The 20,058-nt window shown below is 37.6% G+C and overlaps 1 protein-coding gene across 1 annotated transcript in view; it reads left to right on the top strand.

Annotated features, from left to right (window-relative positions):
• Positions 1 to 20,058, top strand: part of AUH (AU RNA binding methylglutaconyl-CoA hydratase) — a 371,318-nt gene that overhangs the window by 88,456 nt on the left and 262,804 nt on the right. The window contains exons 2-3 of the mRNA XM_007949073.1: positions 15,145 to 15,212; positions 15,325 to 15,412. Coding sequence (XP_007947264.1) covers positions 15,145 to 15,212; positions 15,325 to 15,412 — 156 coding nt within the window. The remainder of the gene's footprint in view (positions 1 to 15,144; positions 15,213 to 15,324; positions 15,413 to 20,058) is intronic.

Raw genomic sequence — 20,058 nt, 5'->3', positions numbered from 1 at the left:
CTCCTGCTCTTCCGGCCTGCTACTCTGGGCAGACCTGAGTTGCCTCTCCTCACCTAATCCCTTCGGCTAACTGTTCTTCTCTCTGGCTTCCTGCCATGTATTAGGGGCCCTAAATTTGCCCCTAGTTTTCCTTGAGAAACTCTATAGTTTCGGGTTTCATATTTAAGTATTTGATCCATCTGGAGTTCGTTTTTGTGTATGGTGTGAGGTACAGATCTTGTTTCGTTTTTCTGCAAGTGGATCTCCAGTTTGCCAGCACCATTTATTAAGCAAACATTCTCATCCCCATTTGATGGATTTTGGGCCTTTGTCAAAGATCAGCTGACTATAGGTCGATAGATCTGTTTCTGGGTTCTCAATTCTATTCCATTGGTCTATGTATCTGTCATTAAACCAATACCAGGCAGTTTTTTACTACTGTGGTTATATAGTAGGTTTTGAGATCTGGCAGTGTGAGACCTCCTACTTTGTTCTTCTTCTTCAGTAGTGCTTTCTTATCCGAAGTCTCTTTCCTTTTCATATAAATTAATGATTGGTTTTTCCATATTCCTAAATAATGTTGATGGGATCTGGATTGGGATTGCATTGAATATATAGATTGCTTTGGGTAGAGTTTACATTTTCACAATGTTCAATCTTCCTGTCCATGAGCATGAAATGATCTTCCATTTATGTAGATCTCTTATGGTTTCTTGAAGTAGTCTTTTATAGTTTTCTTTGTACAGGTGTTTTGTGTCCCTGGTAAGATTTATTCCCAAGTATTTAATTTTTTTGGTAGCTATTGTACATGGTATTGAATTCCTTATTTCTTTGTCAGCAATCTCTTTGCTGGTGTAGAGGAATCCAACTGATCTTTGAATGTTGATCTTATATTGTGCCACAATTCTAAATTTCTCAATTAGTCCCAGTAGATTTTTGACTGAGTCTCTTAGGTTTTCTAGGTATAGGATCATATCATCTGGAAACAGGGATAGTTTGACTTCTTCCTTACCAATTTGGATGCCTTTGATTTCTCTTGCTTCCCTTATGGCCCTGGCTAGGACTTCCAGTACAGTGTTGAATAGAAATGGTGATAGCGGGCATCTTTGTCTCGTTCCTGTTCTCAAGAGGAATGGTTTCAGTCTTTCTCCATTGAGAATAATGTTGGCTGTTGGGTTTGCATGTTGTTGTTGTTGTTGTTATGTGCCCTCGAGTCGGCCCCGACTCATAGCGACCCCCTCCTTGGGTTTCCGAGGCAGTATCACTACGGAAGTAGGATTGCCCAACCTTCCTTCCGAGGAGTGGCTGGTGGGTTTGAACCGCCAGCCTTCTGGTTAGCAGTCAAGTGCTTTAGCCACTATGCTACCAGAGTTTGCATAGATGCCCTTTATTATGTTGAACAATGTCCTTCTATTCCTATTTTGCTGAGAGTTTTGATCAGGAATGGGTGTTGGGATTTTATCAAATGCCTTTTCTGCATCAATTGATATGATCATGTGGTTCTTCTCCTTTGTTTTATTTATGTGGTGGATGACGTTGATTGTTTTTCTAATGTTGAACCATCCTTGCATACCTGATATGAACCCCACTTGGTCATAATGAATGATTTTCTTGATATGTTGTTGCAGTCTATTGGCTAAGATTTTGTTCCAGATTTTTGCATTTATATTCATGAGGGATATTGGTCTGTAATATTCCTTTTGAGTGATATGTTTGCCTGGTTTTGGTATTAAGATTATGCTTGTTTTCTAAAATGAGTTAGGGAGGATTCCATCCTTTTCTGTTTTGGAATACTTTAAGTAGGACTGGTGTCAGTTCTTCTCTGAATGTTTTGTAGAATTCTCCAGTGAAACCGTCTGGGCCAGGACTTTTTTTTATTGGTAATTTTTTGATGACCAGTTCAATTCATTCTTTTGTTATGGATCTGTTCAACTTTTACGCATCAGTCTGTGTTAGTTTAGGTAAGTGGTTTACATCTAGAAATCTGTCCATTTCTTCCAGATTTTCAAATTTGTTGGAGTGCAGTTCTTCATAGCATCCTGATATTATCCTTTCTGCTTCATTTGGTTCTGTTGTGATGTCACCCATTTTGTTTCTTATTCGTGCTATTTGTGTTCTCTCTCTATTTTCCTTTGTTAAATTTGTCAGTGGTTTGTCAATTTTTTTTATCTTTTCAAAGGACCAACTTTTGATCTTCTTGATTTTTTCTATTGCCCTTCTATTTTCTGTTTCATTGATTTCTGCTTGAATCTTGATTATTTCAGTTCTTCTGGTGACTGTAGGGTTTTCTTGCTATTCTTTCTGTAATTGTTGGATATGTTCGTTTAACGTGTTGATTTTGGCTTTTTCTTCTTTTTGTATGTGTGCGTTTATTCCTATAAATTGGCTTCTGATCACTGCTTTTGCTATGTTTCAAAGATTTTGGTATGTTCAGTTTTTATTCTCATTTGATTTGAGGAACCTTTGAATGTCAATTTTTATTTCTTCTCTTACCCAGTCTTTCTCAAGGAGGGTGTTGTTCAGTTTCCATGTCTTTACTCTTTTTGTGTCGATCTTTCTATTGTTGATTTCTAATTTGATGGCATTATGGTCTGAGAAGATGCTTTGCAGTATTTCCATGTTTTTAAATTTATGAAGGCTTGCTTAATGGCCTAACATATGGTCTAACATGGAAAATGTTTCATTTCCACTAGAAAAGAATGTATATTGTGAGGCTGTTGTGTGAAGTGCTCTGTAGATGTCTATAGGTCAAGGAGGTGGATTGTATTGTTTAACTCTTCTGGATCTTTGTTGAGTTTCTTTCCAGTTGTTCTATCTTTCCTTGACAGTGATTTATTAAAGTCTCCTACTATGACTGTAGAGTCATGTATTTGGCTTTTCAACTCTTTTAAAGTCTGATTTATGTATTTTGGGGGTCTTTCATTGGGTCCATAAATATTTATTATGGTTATATCTTCTTGTTCTGTTGTTCCTTTAATCATTATATAATGTCCTTCCTTGTCTCTAATTGTGTATTTTGTCTTAAAGTCAATATAATCAGAAATTAATATTGCCACTCCTGCTCTTTTATGGTTTCCATTTGCTTGATATGTCTTTTTCTAGCCTTTGATTATTAGTCTGTTTTTGTCTTTGTCTCTAAGATGTGTCTATTGTAGACAGCATATTGATGGATTTTGTTTTATCCAATCTCCACCTCTCTGTCTCTTTAGTGGTGCATTGAATCCATTAACATTCATTGTAATTATTGAGAAGTGTGAATTGTTTGCTTTCATTTTGTTATGTGTTTTTTCATGGTGTTCCTGATTTCTTTGTTCCATATTATTTTCTGTGCTGAGCTCATTATGTTTATGAATAGTGTTATCATTTCCTTTATTGGTGGTGTTTTCGTGCTTATCCTCTTTCTTATTGTGATGTGAACATTTATTATATTTCTTTGAGTTTATCCTGTGATTTATAATTTTCTCCCTGAGGTTAGAACAGTCCATTCTATCTTGCAATTCTCTTGACTTCCTCACCATTTATAAGTTCTGTAACTACACAGTATTTTCCCTCTTTTTGGTTTTAATTGTCATCACTTTCCACTTGATGTCTCTGGTTTCCTGTTTACAATCTTAAGCTCATTTTACTTTGGACATGTCCATAGCTTTGGCTTCTGGGTTGTGTCATCTTGTGTATTAATTGTCGATTGTTGTTTGCTATTTTTGGTTCTCTGTTCAAGGAACTCTCTTTATTATCTCTTGTAAGGTTGTTCTGGTTTTAACAAATTTCCTTAGTTTCTGCTTATCTGGAAATGTCCTAATTTCACCATCAAATTTGAGGGACAATTTTGCCGGGTACATAATTCTTGGTTGAAAATTTTTCTGTTTCAGGGTTTCATATATCCCGTCCCATTTCTTTTTCGCTTGCATGGTTTCTGCTGAGAAATCAGAGCTTATTCTTACTGGTTGTCCTTTGTAAGTAATTTTTTGTGTTTTCCATACAGCTGTCAGGATTCTTTCTTTGTCTTTGGTTTTGATGAGTTCGATGATGATATGTCTTGGTGATTTTCTTTGGAGGTCTACCCTGATTGGGGTTCATTGGACTTTCTGAATGGATATTTTCTCATCTTGCATCATATCAGTGAAATTCTCCTCCAACAAATCTTCCAGTGTTTCCTCGTTATTTTATTTATCTCTTCCTGTTCTGGAATTCCAGTACAGCATAGTTTATTCCTTTTTATGGTATCCCACATGAACCTTAGGCTATCTTCATTTTGTTTTGATCTTTTTTTCTGATTGATCCCTTTCCAAAGAAGTAGTCAGATATTTGTCTTCAGTCTCATTTATTCTATTTTCCATTGATTGCATCCATTCTAGTCCTTTGTCCTTCCAATGTGTTACCTATTTCTGTCAGTTTAGTATTAATGTTCTGGCTTTCTACCTGGAGACTTAGAATCATTTCTGATTTTTAATTTATTTTCTCATTTTGTTCTTGTATTTTCTTCCCAAATTCTTTTGGGTTTTTTTTTTTTTGTGTGTGTGTGTGTGTGTGTGTGTTTTTCTTGGTCTGTCTCAATCTTTTGAAGATACCTAAATATAATTCTTTATTGGAGAGTTCCAATGCTGCTTCTTCCTCAGGGATGTGTTCTAGGTTTGTATCCTGCTTTCTTGTTTCTACCATTTTATCTTGCTTTTTTTGTGTGGACTGTGATGGTCTGTTGTCTCTGAGACATTGTGGCATTATTGTATTTAGATCTCTGTTAACTGTTTGTGAGAAGCAGCCAAGGGTGAGTCAGGCTGTTCTTGGTGGTTGTTTATTATATGCCCATTGGTGGAGAAAGAAGTGGTGGCTCTCAGTACATGAATCTGCAGGAGGTGTGGGTGTAATTGTGTCATATGGGTACTGTTGCTGTCTTCCACTCAGACAAAAATAACAATTGAATAACCATCAACAAAGTAAAAGCAATTGGATAGAAAATGCACCGTGTAATCACACTGGAACTGTAATGAAAAATAGTAAAAAAGAGAAGAAGGAGAAAAAGAAAAGAAAACAAGAGGTAACTGGAAGTATCCAGGGAGAGAGCAGGAAGAGAAATAAAGTAGAGAAAGAGAATAATGAAGAAAAAAATGGGAAAATCTCAAAAAGATTAACAGGGTATCGGGTTAGCTATGAGAAAAAAGAAGGGAAAATAAAAATTGCAGCCAGGAACAGAGAAAAGAAAAGTAGAACCTTGGAGATTTATAACAAAGAATAATAGTAAAAGAAGTAAAAGTAATAATAATAGTAGTTTTTCAACAGAGAAATACCAACAAACTAATAAACAGAAAAAAGGAAAAAAAATATGGGGTCAGGACAGAGCACCCAGACTCCAGAGTTACAGACTGGGGTAGAGTTCCTGCAGGCTCAGAAGGTGGGTGGGTGTGAGGGATGGCCATACCTCTCTGTTCCCTAAGAGGGCGTGGGGTATAAGAGTAACAAGGAGGATGTCGCACGACTCATCCAGGTCCGGAGTGTTCTTGGGGTCACTGGCAAGAGGAGCCTGTTCTTAAGTCCCTGGAGTCTGGGAGTCACTTTAGGTATGCAAAATGGTCAAGCTGCTTGTAAACATTGAAAATGGCTGCGCCCTCCAGACAGACAAAACTCAGCCCATTGTCCTCTTTGCTGCTTTCCCTTTTTTTTCCCCATCCACCCGAGCAGACTTAACTTCTCAAGTCCCTGGAATTTGGAGGAACGCTGTCGCTTTAAATATCCAAAATGGTCAAGCCACTTGTAAACGTTCAAAATGGCTGCGCCCTTCGGACAGACAAAAGTCCACAGCTCAGCCCTCTGTCCTCTTCACTGCTTTCCCTTTTGTTCTACAGCCACCAGAGTAGTCCTCCATGCAGTCCCTGGCTAGCAGGGTCACTTTTTGGGTTAATTCTTAAGTTTTACCACCACTCGGCAATATCCAAGCTGTCTGTGCCGTCAGATTCACTGCTAGACTGCCATTCTGTATGTTTCCTTTTTTGGTGTTTTCATGCAAATTCTGCTAGTTGGAGTTAGTCCACTTCTATATCCTTCCCTTCAAGGCTTAAGGGTCCAGGATTATCTTCTTTAACTGTGTTAGTTGGTTCCCCTTTTCTTTGTTGAACAGGGTCTGTGCAGTCTTTCTGCCTGTTCCACCATCTTACTGGAACTCTACCTGGTGGTATCTTGATGGCCCCTATTGAGGACCTTTAAATAGTTTCCAGTTTTTTAAGTACAAACCTTTGCTCACTATGCTGCAGCTGCACTTGCCTCCTTTCAATTCTTCCTATAGTCAACCTTTTTCTGAGCCAGACCCCGTTGTCTAGAATATTCTTTTCCCCACTCCCTCTTTTTTAATCTGGCTAATTCATCCTCCAGGTCCCAGCTTAAAAGCCCCTTCCTGAATCTTTCTAATTAAGTCTTAGCTCTCTCATAGCTACTTGGAAGAGATTATATATTCCAAAAATGGCCACAGCCTTATTTCTCATTTCACATGCTCTTCTAAAATCTTGCCACTTTAATTCCATCTTTTTAAGGAATCACCATACTGCTTTCCATAGTGCTTGGATCATTTGACAGTCCCACCAGCAGTATATGAGAGTCCTAATTTCTCCACATTGTTGCCAGCATTTGGTATTTTCTGTTTTGTTGATCTTTGTGATTAGTGATGGGGTAAGATTGTATCTCATTGTTGTTCTGATTTGTATCTCTCTGATGGCTAATGATTGTGAACATTTCTTCATGTGTTTGTTGGCCACCTGAATATTCTCTTTGGTGAAGTTTCTATTCATGTCTTCTGCCCATTTTTTTTTTTAAATTGGATTATTTTGTCTTTTGTTGTTGAGGTGTTGGCATTTTCTATAAATTCTAGAGGTAAGTCCCTTGTCAGATGTATCATTGCCAAATATTTTTTCCCAATCTGTAGGTTTTCTTTTGAGTCTTTTGGAGAAGTCTTTAGAAGCAAATAAAAATTTAATTTTTAGAAGATCCTATTTATCTGATTTTTCTTCTGCTGTTTGTGCATTTTGGGTTATGCTTGCTAGTCTATCCATATATTAGGGCCCCTAAATTTGCCCTAGTTTTTTCTTTAGGAATGTTTTGGTTACCTAGTGCCACTCTGACATTAATCTACCAAATATGGGATGGCTTGAACAAACAGGAGTTTATTCTCTTCCAGTTTTAGATATTAGAAGTCCAAGTTGCAGCTGCCAGGCTCTAGGGGCTGGGTGAAAGCCCCTCGACTTTGGGCTCCAGCTCGGTCTCTGGCACCTGGCCCACTGATGCTGGAGGCATTCTTCAGTCAGGCAGCTGCTAGCTGCTGAGGCTGACACAACTAAGGTCAACAAGTAAAAAGGCACAGTCCCAATGTTACCAAATGACATGGCAAACCATTAATTCAAGTCCATTGAAAGTCCCAGCATTGGCAGAACATGACAGGTTACTGAATGAAGACTCAGCTACATGCAGAGTTTAAGTGTACCAAAAAGCTGGAGACCTTCCTCAAAATTGCTTCTTATATACTGGAATTAGCCAGCATCCCTAAAGCAGCTACATAGCTGCTCCTGTATGTTTGACGATGGAGTTGATTACCAGTCTTACCATGAGGAATAACTATATCCAGTTCCCCAGCCACTCAACCAGACCCACCCATGTTGACATACAACCTTAACCACCATAAAGAACTCTATACTTTTAGGTTTCACATTTAAGTCTTTGATCCATCTGGAGTTAGTTTTTGTGTATGGTGTGAGGTATGGATCTTGTTTCATTTTTCTGCAAATGGATATACAGTTTTGCAAGCACCATGTGTCAAACAGACAGTCTCTTCCCCATTTAATAGATTTCGGTCCTTTAACAAAGATCAGCTGACCATAGGTTGATGCATCTATTTCTGGGTTCTCAATTCTGTTCCATTGGTCTATGTGTCTGTCATTGTATGACTATCAGACAGTTTTGACTAGTGTGGCTGTACAGTAGGTTTTGAGATCTGGGAGTGTGAGACCTCCAACTCTGTTCTTCCTCAGTGGTTCTTTGCTTATCCAACGTGTTTTTCCTTTCCATATAAAGTTGGTGATTGGTTTTTCCATATCCTTAAAGAATGCTGTTGGGATATAGATTGGGTTTGCATTGAATATATAGGTTGCTTTGGGTAAAATTGAAATTTTCATGATGTTCAATATTCCTGTCCACAAGCATGGATGTTCTTCCATTTATGTAGATGTCTTATGGTTTCTTGAAGTAGTCTTTTGTGGTTTTATTTGTTTAGGTCTTTTGTGTCCCTGGTAAGATTTATTCCCAAGTATTTTATTTTTTGTTAGCTATTGCGAATGGTGTTTCCTTACTGCTTTTTCAGCAGTCTCTTTGCTGGTATAGAGGAATCCAACTGATTTTTGTATGTTGGTCTTGTATCCTGCCACTATGCTAAATTTCTCAATTAGTTTCCAGTAGGTTTTTTACTGAGTCTGTTGGGTTTTCTAGGTATAGGATCTTATCATGAGCAAATAGGGATAGTTTGACTTCTTCCTTACCAATTTGGATGCCTTTGATTTCCCTTTCTTGCCTTATGGCCCTGGCTAGTACTTCCAATGCAGTGTTGAATAGAAGTTGTTACAGAGGGTATCCTTGTCTGGTTCCTTTTCTTAAGGGGAATGGTTTCAGTCTTTCTCCATTGAGAATCATGTTGGCTGTTGCTCTTTATTAGGTTGAGGAATGTCTCTTCTATTGCTATTTTTCTGAGAGTTTTGATCAAGAATGGGTGTTGCATTTTATCAAATGCCTGTTCTGCATCGATTGATATGATCATGTTGTTCTTTTCCTTTGTTTTATTTATGTGATGGATTACATTGTTTTTCTAATATTGAGCCATCCTTGCATATCTGACATGAGCCCCACTTGATCATAATAAATTATTTTTTGATAATTCTTGGAGTCCATTGACTAGGATTTTGTTGAAGATTTTTGGTTCTGTATTCATGAGGGATATTGGTCTGTAGTTTTCCTTGTAAGTGGTTAAGTTTGCCTGCTTTTGGTATCAAGGTTATGCTTGCTTCAAAAAATGAATTTGGGAGGATTCCATCCCTTTCTATGTTTTGGAATAGTTTCAGTAGGACTGGTGTCAGTTCTTCTCTGAATGTTTGCTAGAATTCTCCAGTGAAACCGTCTAGTCTAGGGCTTTTATTTGTTGGTAATTTTTTTATGATCTGTTCATTTTCTTCTTTTGTTACGTTGTTGTTGTTGTTATGTGCCATCGAGTCGGACCTGACTCATAGCGGCCCCTCCTTGGGTTTCCGAGGCAGTATCACTACAGAAGTAGATTGCCCCATCCCATCTTCCTTCCGAGGAGTGGCTGGTGGGTGGATCTGTATAACTTTTTCACGTCTGTCTGTGTTAGTGAAGGTAAGTATTTTGTTTCTAGAAATCTGTCTGTTTCTTCCAAATTTTCCAATTTGGTAGAGTACAGTTCTTTATAGTATTCTGATATTCCTTTTTACTTCACTTGATTCTGTTATGATGTCACCCAATTCGTTTCTTATTTGTGTTCTCTCTCTCTTTTCCTTTGTTAAATTTGTCAGTGGTTTCTCAATTTTATTAATCTTTTCAAAAAACCAGCTTCTAGTCTTACTGAGTTTTTCTATTGTCTGTTTTCTGTTTCATAGATTTCTGCTCGAATCTTTATTGTTTCCTTTCTTCTGGTGAGTGTAGGCTTTTCTTGCTGTTTTTTTTTTCATTGTTGGAGATGTTGGTTCGAGGTTTTGATTTTGGTTCTTTTTTCTTTTTTGATGGGTGCATTTATTGCTATAAATTGTCTTCTGATCACTGCTTTTGCTGTGTCCCAAAGATTTTGGTATGTTGTGTCTTCATTCTCATCTGATTCAAAGAATGAAATAAATTTTGTAATTTCATTTATTTCTTCTAATACCCAGTCATTCTTAAGGAGTGTTTGGTTTTCATATGTTTGCTCTTTTTTCTGTTGTTCTTTCTATCTAATTTGAAAGCATAGTGATCTGAGAAGGTGTTTTGCAATATTTCAATGTTTTTAAATTTATTAAGGCTTGCTTTATGGCCTAACATATGGGCTATCCTGGAGAATGTTCCATGTACACTGGAGAAGAAAGTATATTGTGCTGTTGTTGAGTCAAGTGCTCTGTAGATATCTATAAGGATCTATAAGGTCAAGTTGGTGGATTGTATTGTTTAATTCTTCTGTGTCTTTGTTGAGTTTCTTTTCACCTGTTCTATCTTTCTGTGAAAGTGGTATATTAAAGTCTCCTACTATGACTGTGAACTCATCTATTTGTCTTTTCCGTTCTTCTAAACTCTGACTTATGTGTTTTGGGGCCCTTTCATTGGGTCTATAGATATTTATTATGGTTGTGGTTATATCTACTTGTTCAGTTGTTCCTTTGATCATTATGTAATGTTCTTCCTTGTCTCTAATCGTGGTTTTTGTCTTAAAGTCAATTTGATCAGAAGTTAGTATTGCCACTCTGGGTCTTTTGTGGTTGCCATTTGCTTAATACATCTTTTTCCAACCTTTGATTTTTAGTCTAGTTTTGTCTTTGTGTCTAAGGTGTGTCTTTTGTAGACTGCATATTGTTGGGTTATGTGATGGTTATGTTTGTGTGTCAACTTGGCTAGGCCTGGTTGCTTGGCTGGGCAGCTAGATGTAGTATTCCCCTTGATGAGACTGGCAATCAACTCCATGATGGAGTCTACCACAGGCAGCTGAGTAGCTGCCTTTGGGATGTGGTCTGCTTCCAGTATATAAGGAGAAGCTTTGAGAATGGTCTCTAGCCTATGGCGCGCTTGGACCCTGCATGTAGCCATGTCATTGCTCAGTAGCCTGCCATGCTCTGCTGACCTTGTGACTTACAATGGACTTAAGTTAATGGACTGCTGTGTTTATTGATAACATAGGGATTGTGCCTTTTTACTTGTCAATCTTGTTGCTTCTCAGCCAGCAGCTGTCTGAGTGAAGAAATGTCTCTAGCTCCAGTGAGCTAGGAGCAGAAGGCAGAGCTGGACCCCAAGGTTGAGGGGCTTTCACCTAGGCCCTTGAGCCTGGCACTTTGAACTTGGACTTAAAGCCTCCAAATTGTAAGAATAAACTCCTGTTTGTTAAGGCCATCCCATTTGTGGTATATTCTTGTTAGAGCGGTACTAGATAATCAGAACAGGTTATGTTTCCTTATCCAGTCTGCAACTCTGCTCTCTGAGTGGGTGCATTTAATCCATGGACCATTAGTGTAACTATTGACATGTGTGAATTAATTGGTGTCATTTTGTTACATGCTTTTTCTTGGTGTTTCTGCTTTCTTTGTTCCATGTAATTTTCTGTGCTGAGCTCATCTTGTTTATGAATTTTGTTATTATTTCCTTTGTGCTGTTGTTTTAGTATTTGCTAAATACAGTCCTCTTTTTTATTGTGATGTGAAGGTTCATCCTTTTTCTTTGAGGTTACCATGTGATTTATCATTTTTCCCCCAAGTTTAGAGCAGTCCATTCTATCTTGCAACTCTCCTGACTTTCTCACCATTTAGAAGTTCTGAAACTCCACTATTTTTCCCCTCTTTTTTTGCTTTTAGTTGTCCCCATTTGCCAGTTGATGTCTCTGGCTCCTTGTTTACAATCTTGTAAGCTTATTTTAATTTGTATACTTGTATAGCTATGTTGGTTTCTGGGTTATGTCATCTTGTGTATTAATGATCAGTTGTCGTTTGCTATTATTGGTTCTCTGTTCAAAGAACTCCATTTGTATCTTTTGTAAATTTAGTCTGGTTTTCACAAATTCCCTTAATTTCTACTTATCTGAAAATCTAATCTCACCATCATATTGAAGGGACAGTTCTTGGTTGGAAATTTTTGTCTTTCAGGGTTTTATATAAACCATCCCATTGCTTTCTATCCTGGTTTCTCCTGAGAAATCTAAGCTTAGTTATTGGTTTTCCTTTGTAGGTTACTTTCCATTTTTCCCATGCTGCTTTCAGGATTCTTTCTTTGTCTTTTATTTTGGTGAGTTTGATTATGATATGTCTTCGTGATTTTCTTTTGGAGTTTATCCTGTTTGGGGTTCATTGGACTTCTTCAGTGGATATAGTCTCATCTTTCATCGGGAATTTCCTTCGAACAAATCTTGGACAATTTTCTCAATGGTTTTATTTATTTCTTCCTCTTCTAGAATTTTGATTACATGTAGGTTATTCCTTTTGATGGTATCCCACATGAATTTTAGGCTTTCTTCATTTTGTTTTGATCTTTTTTCTGATTGATCCCTTTCCAAAGTTCAGGGTTTTATTTTTAATCTCAGTTATTCTGTATTCCATTGTTTTGATTCTACTCCTTTGCCCTTTCAGTGTGTTATCCATTTCTGAAAATTTAGTATTAATCATCTGGATTTGTATTTTTAGATTTTATATCATTTCTAATTTTTTATTTATTTTGTCATTTTGTTCTTGTTTTCTTCTGAAATTGTTTTGGGGTTTTATCTGGGCTTTTCTTAATTTTGTCAGTGTTTTCCTTGATCTTTCTCTCATTGAAGGTACCTAAATATAATTCTTTTGAATTCTTTATCAGGTATTCCAATGCTTGTGTTTCGTCCATGATGTGTTCTGAGTCTGTATCCTGCTCCCTTGTTTCTTCCTCTTTATCTTATTTCTTTGTGTGGACTGCGATGGTCTGTTGTCTTTGAGACATTGTCACTTTGTTGTATTTATATTTAATTGGTGATTGTATGATGGAGTGATTCATCCAATATTTTCATTTGCTTTGTTTTTTTTATATGTATGCATCTGAGCAAGCATGGTACTGTGCTCTTCTGTTTTTTAGTTGATAGCATTTAATACACTCACCACCTTTCTCCTGGTGGGTGTTATATAGAATGGGAATGTTGTTGTTGTTGTTGTTATGTGCCATCGAGTCGGCCCCGACTCATAGTGACCCCTCCTTGGGTTTCCAAGGCAGTATCACTATGGAAGTAGATTGCCCAGTCTTCCTTCTGAGGAGTGGCTGGTGGGTTTGAACCTCCAGGCTTCTGGTTTGCAGTCAAGTGCTTTAGGCACTATGCTACCAGAGCTCCTATAGAATGGGAATAGCTGCACAGATTTCTGTTAACTGTGTGTGAAGAACAGTTAAGAATGAGTCAGGCTCTTATTGGTGGTCATGTATCATTGGCCATTTGTTGCAGAAGGAAGTGATGGTTCTCACTCTGTAAGTGGAGCTATAGGACGTGTGGGCGTGGTTGCTGTCTCCCACAAAGTTAGCTAAAAACAATCAAGAAACCATGAAAAAAGTAAAGGGAAGTGGACAAATTGAACAATGTATAAACACACAGGAACAATCACCAAAGAGAAAAAAAAAAAAAAAAAAGAGGAAAGGCAATAAATGAGAAAATATTTAAAGAAATACTTTAAAAATCCAGAAGAAATATACATAGAAAAATAGAGGGGGCACTTGGCAATATCTGGGGAGGGGAAGAGTAAGAGGAAAGAGGTAGAGATGGAGAAAAATGAAGAATAAAATGGCAAAAGTACAAAAAGTAAAAAAAAGAATGCAGAGAACCTCAAGAAAGAAAAAAATGGGAACCAGGAATAGGGAAGAGAGAAAAAGGTATAAACTACAACCTGGGAAGGGATGAAGAAAGAATAATAATATAAAGGACCAAAAAAAAAAATAATAATAATTTTTAAGCCAACAAAAACAAACTTTAAAAAAAGGGGGAAAAGAAATGTCAGGGCAAGGCACTCAGCCTCTGTCAGATCACACAGCCTGGGATAGACTTCCTGCCAACCCAGAAGGTGGGTCAGAGTGAGAGATTGCTGTATCTCTGGTCACAAAGGACTATCTTTCCAGTCTTTCATGTCTAGAATGTCCTTGGGGTCCCTGGCAAGTGGAGCCTATTCTTAGGTTCCTAGAATCTGAGAGAATGCTGTTGCTTTAAATATCCAAAATAGTTGAACAGTGTATAAACGTTCAAAATGACTGCGCCTTCCAGACAGCCAAAATTCTACAGCTCAGTCTGTCTCCCTCTTTGCTGCTTTGCCTTTTATTCCCCAGCCACCAGTGCAATTCTCCATGTAGCCCTTGACTAGCAGGCCTGTGTTTTAGGTTGGCAATACCACTTGGCAATATATAGGCTGACCATGCCATCAGGATTGCTGAGAGACCGCAGCTCCGTATGTCTCCTTTTCTGCTGTTTTCATGGAGGTTCTTCTACTAGTTGGAATTTAGTCCACTTTTGTATCCTTCCTTTCAAAGCTCCGGGCTCTAGGATTATCTTCTGTATCTGTGTTAATTGGTTCCCCTTTTCTTTGTTGAAGAGGGTCTATGTAATTTGTCTGCCTATTCCACCATCTCCTCAGAAGGAAGGTTGGGCAATCCTACTTCCGTAGTGATACTGCCTTGGAAACTCAAGGAGGGGTCGCTATGAGTCGGGGCTGACTCGACGGCAAACAACAACAACAACATTCCACCATCTTACTGGAACTCTGCACCTTTGTTTTTTATTAACAGAATTTGGAGTTGCTTGTACTTCCAATTAGAAGTACTCTTAGTTGTTAAGTGAATGGGACAGAGGTAAGGATAAAAACCTGGGATGGAAATACTGAAAACTATATAGTATGATAAAAAGTATGTAAGAGCTATTAGCAGTAGATATAGATATTCTAGCTAAAAGCAGGTCCTGCAGTACTTGGATTTGACAAGGCTTTGTTAGCTATTATTTCTTGTGTATACCATAGATGAGAAAACCATATTTTAAATAATATTCTGTTTAAGCATGCCCTCTGTTCTCATTTAGTACTATTATAGTATATGCTGCTTTTCAGTGTAGAAAAATACAGTAGATTACTTTGGTGGTGCTTAGGAAGAGATAAATTGAAGGGAATATGATGTCAAAGTTTTCTCATCAAAGTGCCAAAGAAAAGGGTTAATATTTAACTTATATGAACTTGAGTTCATGAATAAGCTATAAATACCACATTATTTAAAAATACACTTATTTTGAAAAGAAAACTAAACATATAAAATAATGATAACAGTCTTAAAATGAACATCAGTAAGGTTGCAGGTTTGTTAAGTCCCAAGCCACAGTTAAGAAAATATGTGTTTTTGAGTCTTTGTACTGTAAATACCTCACTAACTCATGTACTTGTGCTGTTTTTTTTTTTCTTTCCCTTTAACTAGGAATTGTGGTGCTTGGAATTAACAGAGCACATGCCAAAAATGCAATCAGTAAAAATCTTATAAAAATGGTGAGTGTAAAGATAAAACTATTTGCTTCTAATTTTTAGGTGAAATGTTGACATAAATACGAAAATGATCTTTTCCACTTCTTTCCTCTTTATTTTCCCTTTTTCTGTTTAGCTATCAAAAGCTGTGGATGCTTTAAAATCTGATAAGAAAGTGCGGACCCTAATAGTCAGGAGTGAAGTCCCAGGGATATTCTGTGCAGGTATGTAAATAAATTTTATTGTGAAAGTAAACTGTATCCTAATTTTTCCTCAGTAATAGCGCATTTTACATTAACATAGTCTGTGGTTTGTATACTATTAACAGTTTGTTTTTGTTTGTTTCTCAAGAAAAAAGTATGCTTTATCTGTTAGCATTAGAAAGGAACTTTTGCAACATGTGAATTGTTGAGAAAGCTTAAAAAAATACTTTGAGCCATTAAACTATTTATTTATAATACATGAATAACATTTATGAAAAATCAGCTAGAAATGAAAATTTTAATCTACCAGCCACTCCTTGGAAAGAAGGTTGGGCAATCTACTTCCATAGTGATACTGCCTCGGAAACCCAAGGAAGGGTCGCCATGAGTCGGGTCCAACTCGACGGTAAACAACAACAACAACCGGTAGCATTGTGCTCTGTATGTATCAGTTGCTGAAAAAATACTTCAACTGATTAGTAATAACTATCCTCTTACAAAAGAGTAAGAAAGATTGAACTTAAATCAAATGACCAAACAAGACATTGCTGAAAAGCTGACATATGGTCAAAGAACTTAGAGGATTTAAAAGAGCTCTGTATATATGAAGAGAAAAAGTTGCAGAGGGAACAGTGAGTATAAGTAAAGCTAGTGGAATGAACTAAGGGCAGACTAGTGGTAGATGAGGGCAGAGAAGTGGCAAAGGGGTCAGATCATAGGTGATTGAAAGGATAAGAAGCCATGGAAGGATTTTGAAAGGAGATATGATTTGGTCTCACTTATGTTTTGAAGGCATCACCCTGACTGTTACCTTGAAAGTAGACTGTAGAAAAAGAAGTGTACCAGCAGGTAGAAGAGTAGAGATCCATGACAGTAATCCAAATGAAAAATAATGGTGACTTAGGCAAGCTTCATAGCTGTGAAAGCAGTGAGAAATAGATGCACATGTTTTTAATAGAAAGCCAAGAGGATTTGCTTATGCATTATAATATGTGAGAAAGAAGAGTCATGGATTAGATCCTTGATTTCAAGGTTCTTAGACTAAACAGTTAAAAGAATAGAGTTGCCATAAACTGAGGTAACAAAGACTGCACCAAAGAGTAAATTTCTGGAGGAAGATCAGTTGATGGGTTTTGGATATATTAAATTTGAGACCCCTGATAGACATCCAAGTAGATATTTTGAAACAGTAGTTCAGGAGAGAGAATTTAGTGATAAAAATTTGGGAACCATCACTGTATAGTTAATAATCCAAACCATAAAACCAAAGATGTGAGTGTAGGCAGACAGGAGATGCACTGGTCTGACCCCTGGATACTACCCCATGAAAGGTCAGAAGAAGAGACATGGTAGATGAGGGAGGATGAAAACCATGAGAGTTTAGACTCTTAGGAGCCATGAGAGGAAAATATTTCAAAGAGGAAGGCATAAGCAGTGGTATAAAATTGCCAGGGGTCAAGTAAACATGACTTGTGGATTGAGGATTTGATGAGGGAGGTGGAGTTCATTAATGATGTTGATAAGAACATTTGCAATTAATTGGAGTTAATGGAGCACAGATGAAAATGGGAAGAATTGAAGACAGTATATAGACAATTCTTAGAGGTTGGGGACAAAGGAAGGTAGAAAAGTGTATATAGTACTGTGGAGAGTGAACAATGAAGTAAGGCAGTTTTTTTGCTTTTTGTTTTTGAAGAAGGGAGAATTAGCAGCACATGTTGATGTGAATAGGAAAGAACCAGTAGAAAATTAGGAAATGGTGGTGAGAGTGCAGTGTCCTTTTTTAGGTGAGAAAAGATGGAAGGAATCTGGTGGAAGAGTGGGAGAATTGAAGAGTTAGGAGTATGTGGAATTGGTTCACTCATTATACTAAGTAGATGTGGATAAGTCTGAAAATAATATTGAGATCTGTTGGGAGCACTCATCCAGTTGCTGCTACTTCTTTTTTTTTTCTCAATGAAATGAGAAGCAGGGACTCAGTTGACATTGAGAACTGGAGAGGAGATGATAGAGGCTTGAAGAGAGAGAATAAGGTGATGGGTTGGATGAAGTTAATGGACTAGGGATGCCAAGTAACAGTAGGTGCCCACTGCAGGTTAGTGGTTATGAAATTAAAGTGAGGTCATTCACCCCATAATCATGTGCTCTTTTTTTTTTTTTTAAAAAAAAAAACACAAAAACCCTACATTTTATTGAAATAAATTTATGTACACTGATAAACACAAAACTAAAGTGATGTGGGTCAATGCTTGTTTTGTTTTGTTTTGTTTTACAGTGTTTCCTCCCTTCCCCTCCCACCCTTGGTAAACTGCAAAGAAAGTTTCCTTCCATATATAAACCTTTCCTTGACTTTTACAATAATGACCTAATACAATATTTGTCCTGTGATTGACTTATTTCACTCATCATAATGTCTTCCAAGTTCATCCATATTATGCAGTGTTTTGCAGATTGTCCATTATTCTTTAGCATTGCATATAGTATTCCATTGTGTGTATGTACCATAGCTTGGTTATCCAGTCTTCTTTTGATGGGCTCCTAGGTTGTTTCCATCTTTTTTTAATTGTTCAATTTTAAGTAGTGCTGCAGTGAACATGTGTGTTCATATATCTGTTCTTGCCTCAACTGTCACTTTAGGATATATACCTAGTAATGGGATTTCTGGGTCAAATGGTATTTCTAATTCCACCTTTTTAAGGAATCACCATACTGCTTTCCACAATGGTTGCTATCATTTTATAGTCCCGCCAGCAGTGTATAGGAGTCCCCATCTCCCTGCATCCTTGCCAGCATTTATTTTCTGTCTTGTTGAACTTTGCCGTTAGTGCTAAAGTGAGATGATATCTTGTTGTTTTGATTTGTATCTCTGATGGCTAATGATTGTGAGCATTTCTTCATGTGTTTGCTGGCTGCCTGAATATCCTCTTTGATGAAGTGTCTATTCATGTCTTTTGCCCATTTTTTAATTGGATTGTTAATTTTTTTTTTTTTTGTTGAGGTGTTGGAGTTTTCTGTAAATTTTAGGGATAAGTTCCCTTGTCAGATGTGTCATTACCAAATATTTTTTCCCAATCTGTAGGTTTTCTTTTGACTCTTTTGCAGAAGTCTTTTGAAGCACATAAAAACTAATTTTTAGAAGGTCCGCTAAGACACTTGCCTGCTCACCAGAAGGCTGGCGGTTCAAACCCACCAGCCACTCCTCGGAAGGAAGGTTGGGCAATCCTACTTCCGTAGTGATACTGCCTCGGAAACCCAAGGAGGGGTCGCTATGAGTCAGGGCTGACTCGACGGCACATAAACAACAACAATTCACCTAGTTCATCTTTAGCTGTTTGTACGTTTTGGGTTATGTTTGACAGTCTATTTATGCCATCAATTGTTGTTGTTGTTAATGTACCGTCGAGTTGGCCCCGACTCATAGTGACCCCTCCTTGGGATTCCGAGGCATATCACTACAGAAGTAGGATTAGGGCCCCTAAATTTGCCCTTGTTTTTGCTTTGAGGAACTTTATAGTTTTAGGTTTCACATTTAAGTCTTTGATCCATCTGGAGTTAGTTTTTGTGTATGGTGTAAGGTATGGATCTTATTTCATTTTTCTGCAAATGGATATCCAGTTTTGCCAGCACCATTTGTTAAAGAGATGAGCTCTTCTTCATTTAATGGATTTCAGCTCTTTGTAAAAAATCAGCTGACCATAGGTTGACGGATCTATTTCTGGGTTCTCAGTGCTATTCCTCTGGTCTATTGTACCAGTACAGGCTGTTTTGACTACTGTGGCTGTATAGTAGGTTTTGAGATCCAGGAGTGTGGGACCTCCTCCTTTGTCCTTCTTCAATAATGGTTTGCTTATTCGAGGTCTCCTTCCTTTCCATATAAAATTAGTGATTGTTTTTTCCATATCCTTAAAGAATGCTGATGGGATCTGGATTAGGATTGCATTAAATGTATAGATTGCTTTGGGTTGTAGTAACATTTTCATAGTGTTCAATGTTCCTATCCATGAGCATGGCATGTTCTTCCATTTATGTAGATCTCTTATGGTTTCTTGGAGCAGTGATTTGTAGTTTTCTTTGTACAGGTCTTTTGTGTCCCTAGTGAGATGTATTCCCAAGAATTTTTTTTTTTTTTTTTTTGGTAGTTACCGATTTCCTTATTTCCTTGTGAACAATTTCTTTGCTGATGTAGAGGAATCCATCTGATTTTGTATCTTGCTCTTGTATCCCAGCACTATGCCAAACTTCTCAATTAGTTCCAGTACTTGTTTTGCTGAGTCTGTTGGGTTTTCTATGTATAGGATCATATCATCAGCAAATAGGGATAGCATTACTTCTGAGTTACCAATTTGGATGCCTTTAATTTCCCTTTCTTGCCTTATTGCCCTGGCTAGGACTTCCAATACAGTGTTGAATAGAAGTGGTGATAGAGGGCATCCTTGTCTGGTTCTGGTTCACAAGGGGAATGGTTTCAGTCCCTCTCCATTGAGAAAAATGTTTGCTGTTGGTTTTGTATATATGTCCTTGCAAAAAGGGCAAGGAGGCCACATGTTTCTGACCTCCTCTAATCCCACAAGAGGAAGACAGGATTACCAGCAGTAACCCAAGGCCTATTACTGCAAGGCCAGACATGCTGCCTCCCTCCAGCCCTTTCACCAACCGTTCCTCCCAAA

This window comes from Orycteropus afer, unplaced genomic scaffold (assembly GCF_000298275.1).
Source record: "Orycteropus afer afer isolate SDZICR_OR568_19922 unplaced genomic scaffold, OryAfe1.0 scaffold00236, whole genome shotgun sequence".
Lineage (NCBI taxonomy): Eukaryota > Metazoa > Chordata > Mammalia > Tubulidentata > Orycteropodidae > Orycteropus > Orycteropus afer.
The sequence above is the reverse complement of the archived record's forward strand: the minus strand, read 5'-3'. Positions and strand labels throughout refer to the sequence as shown.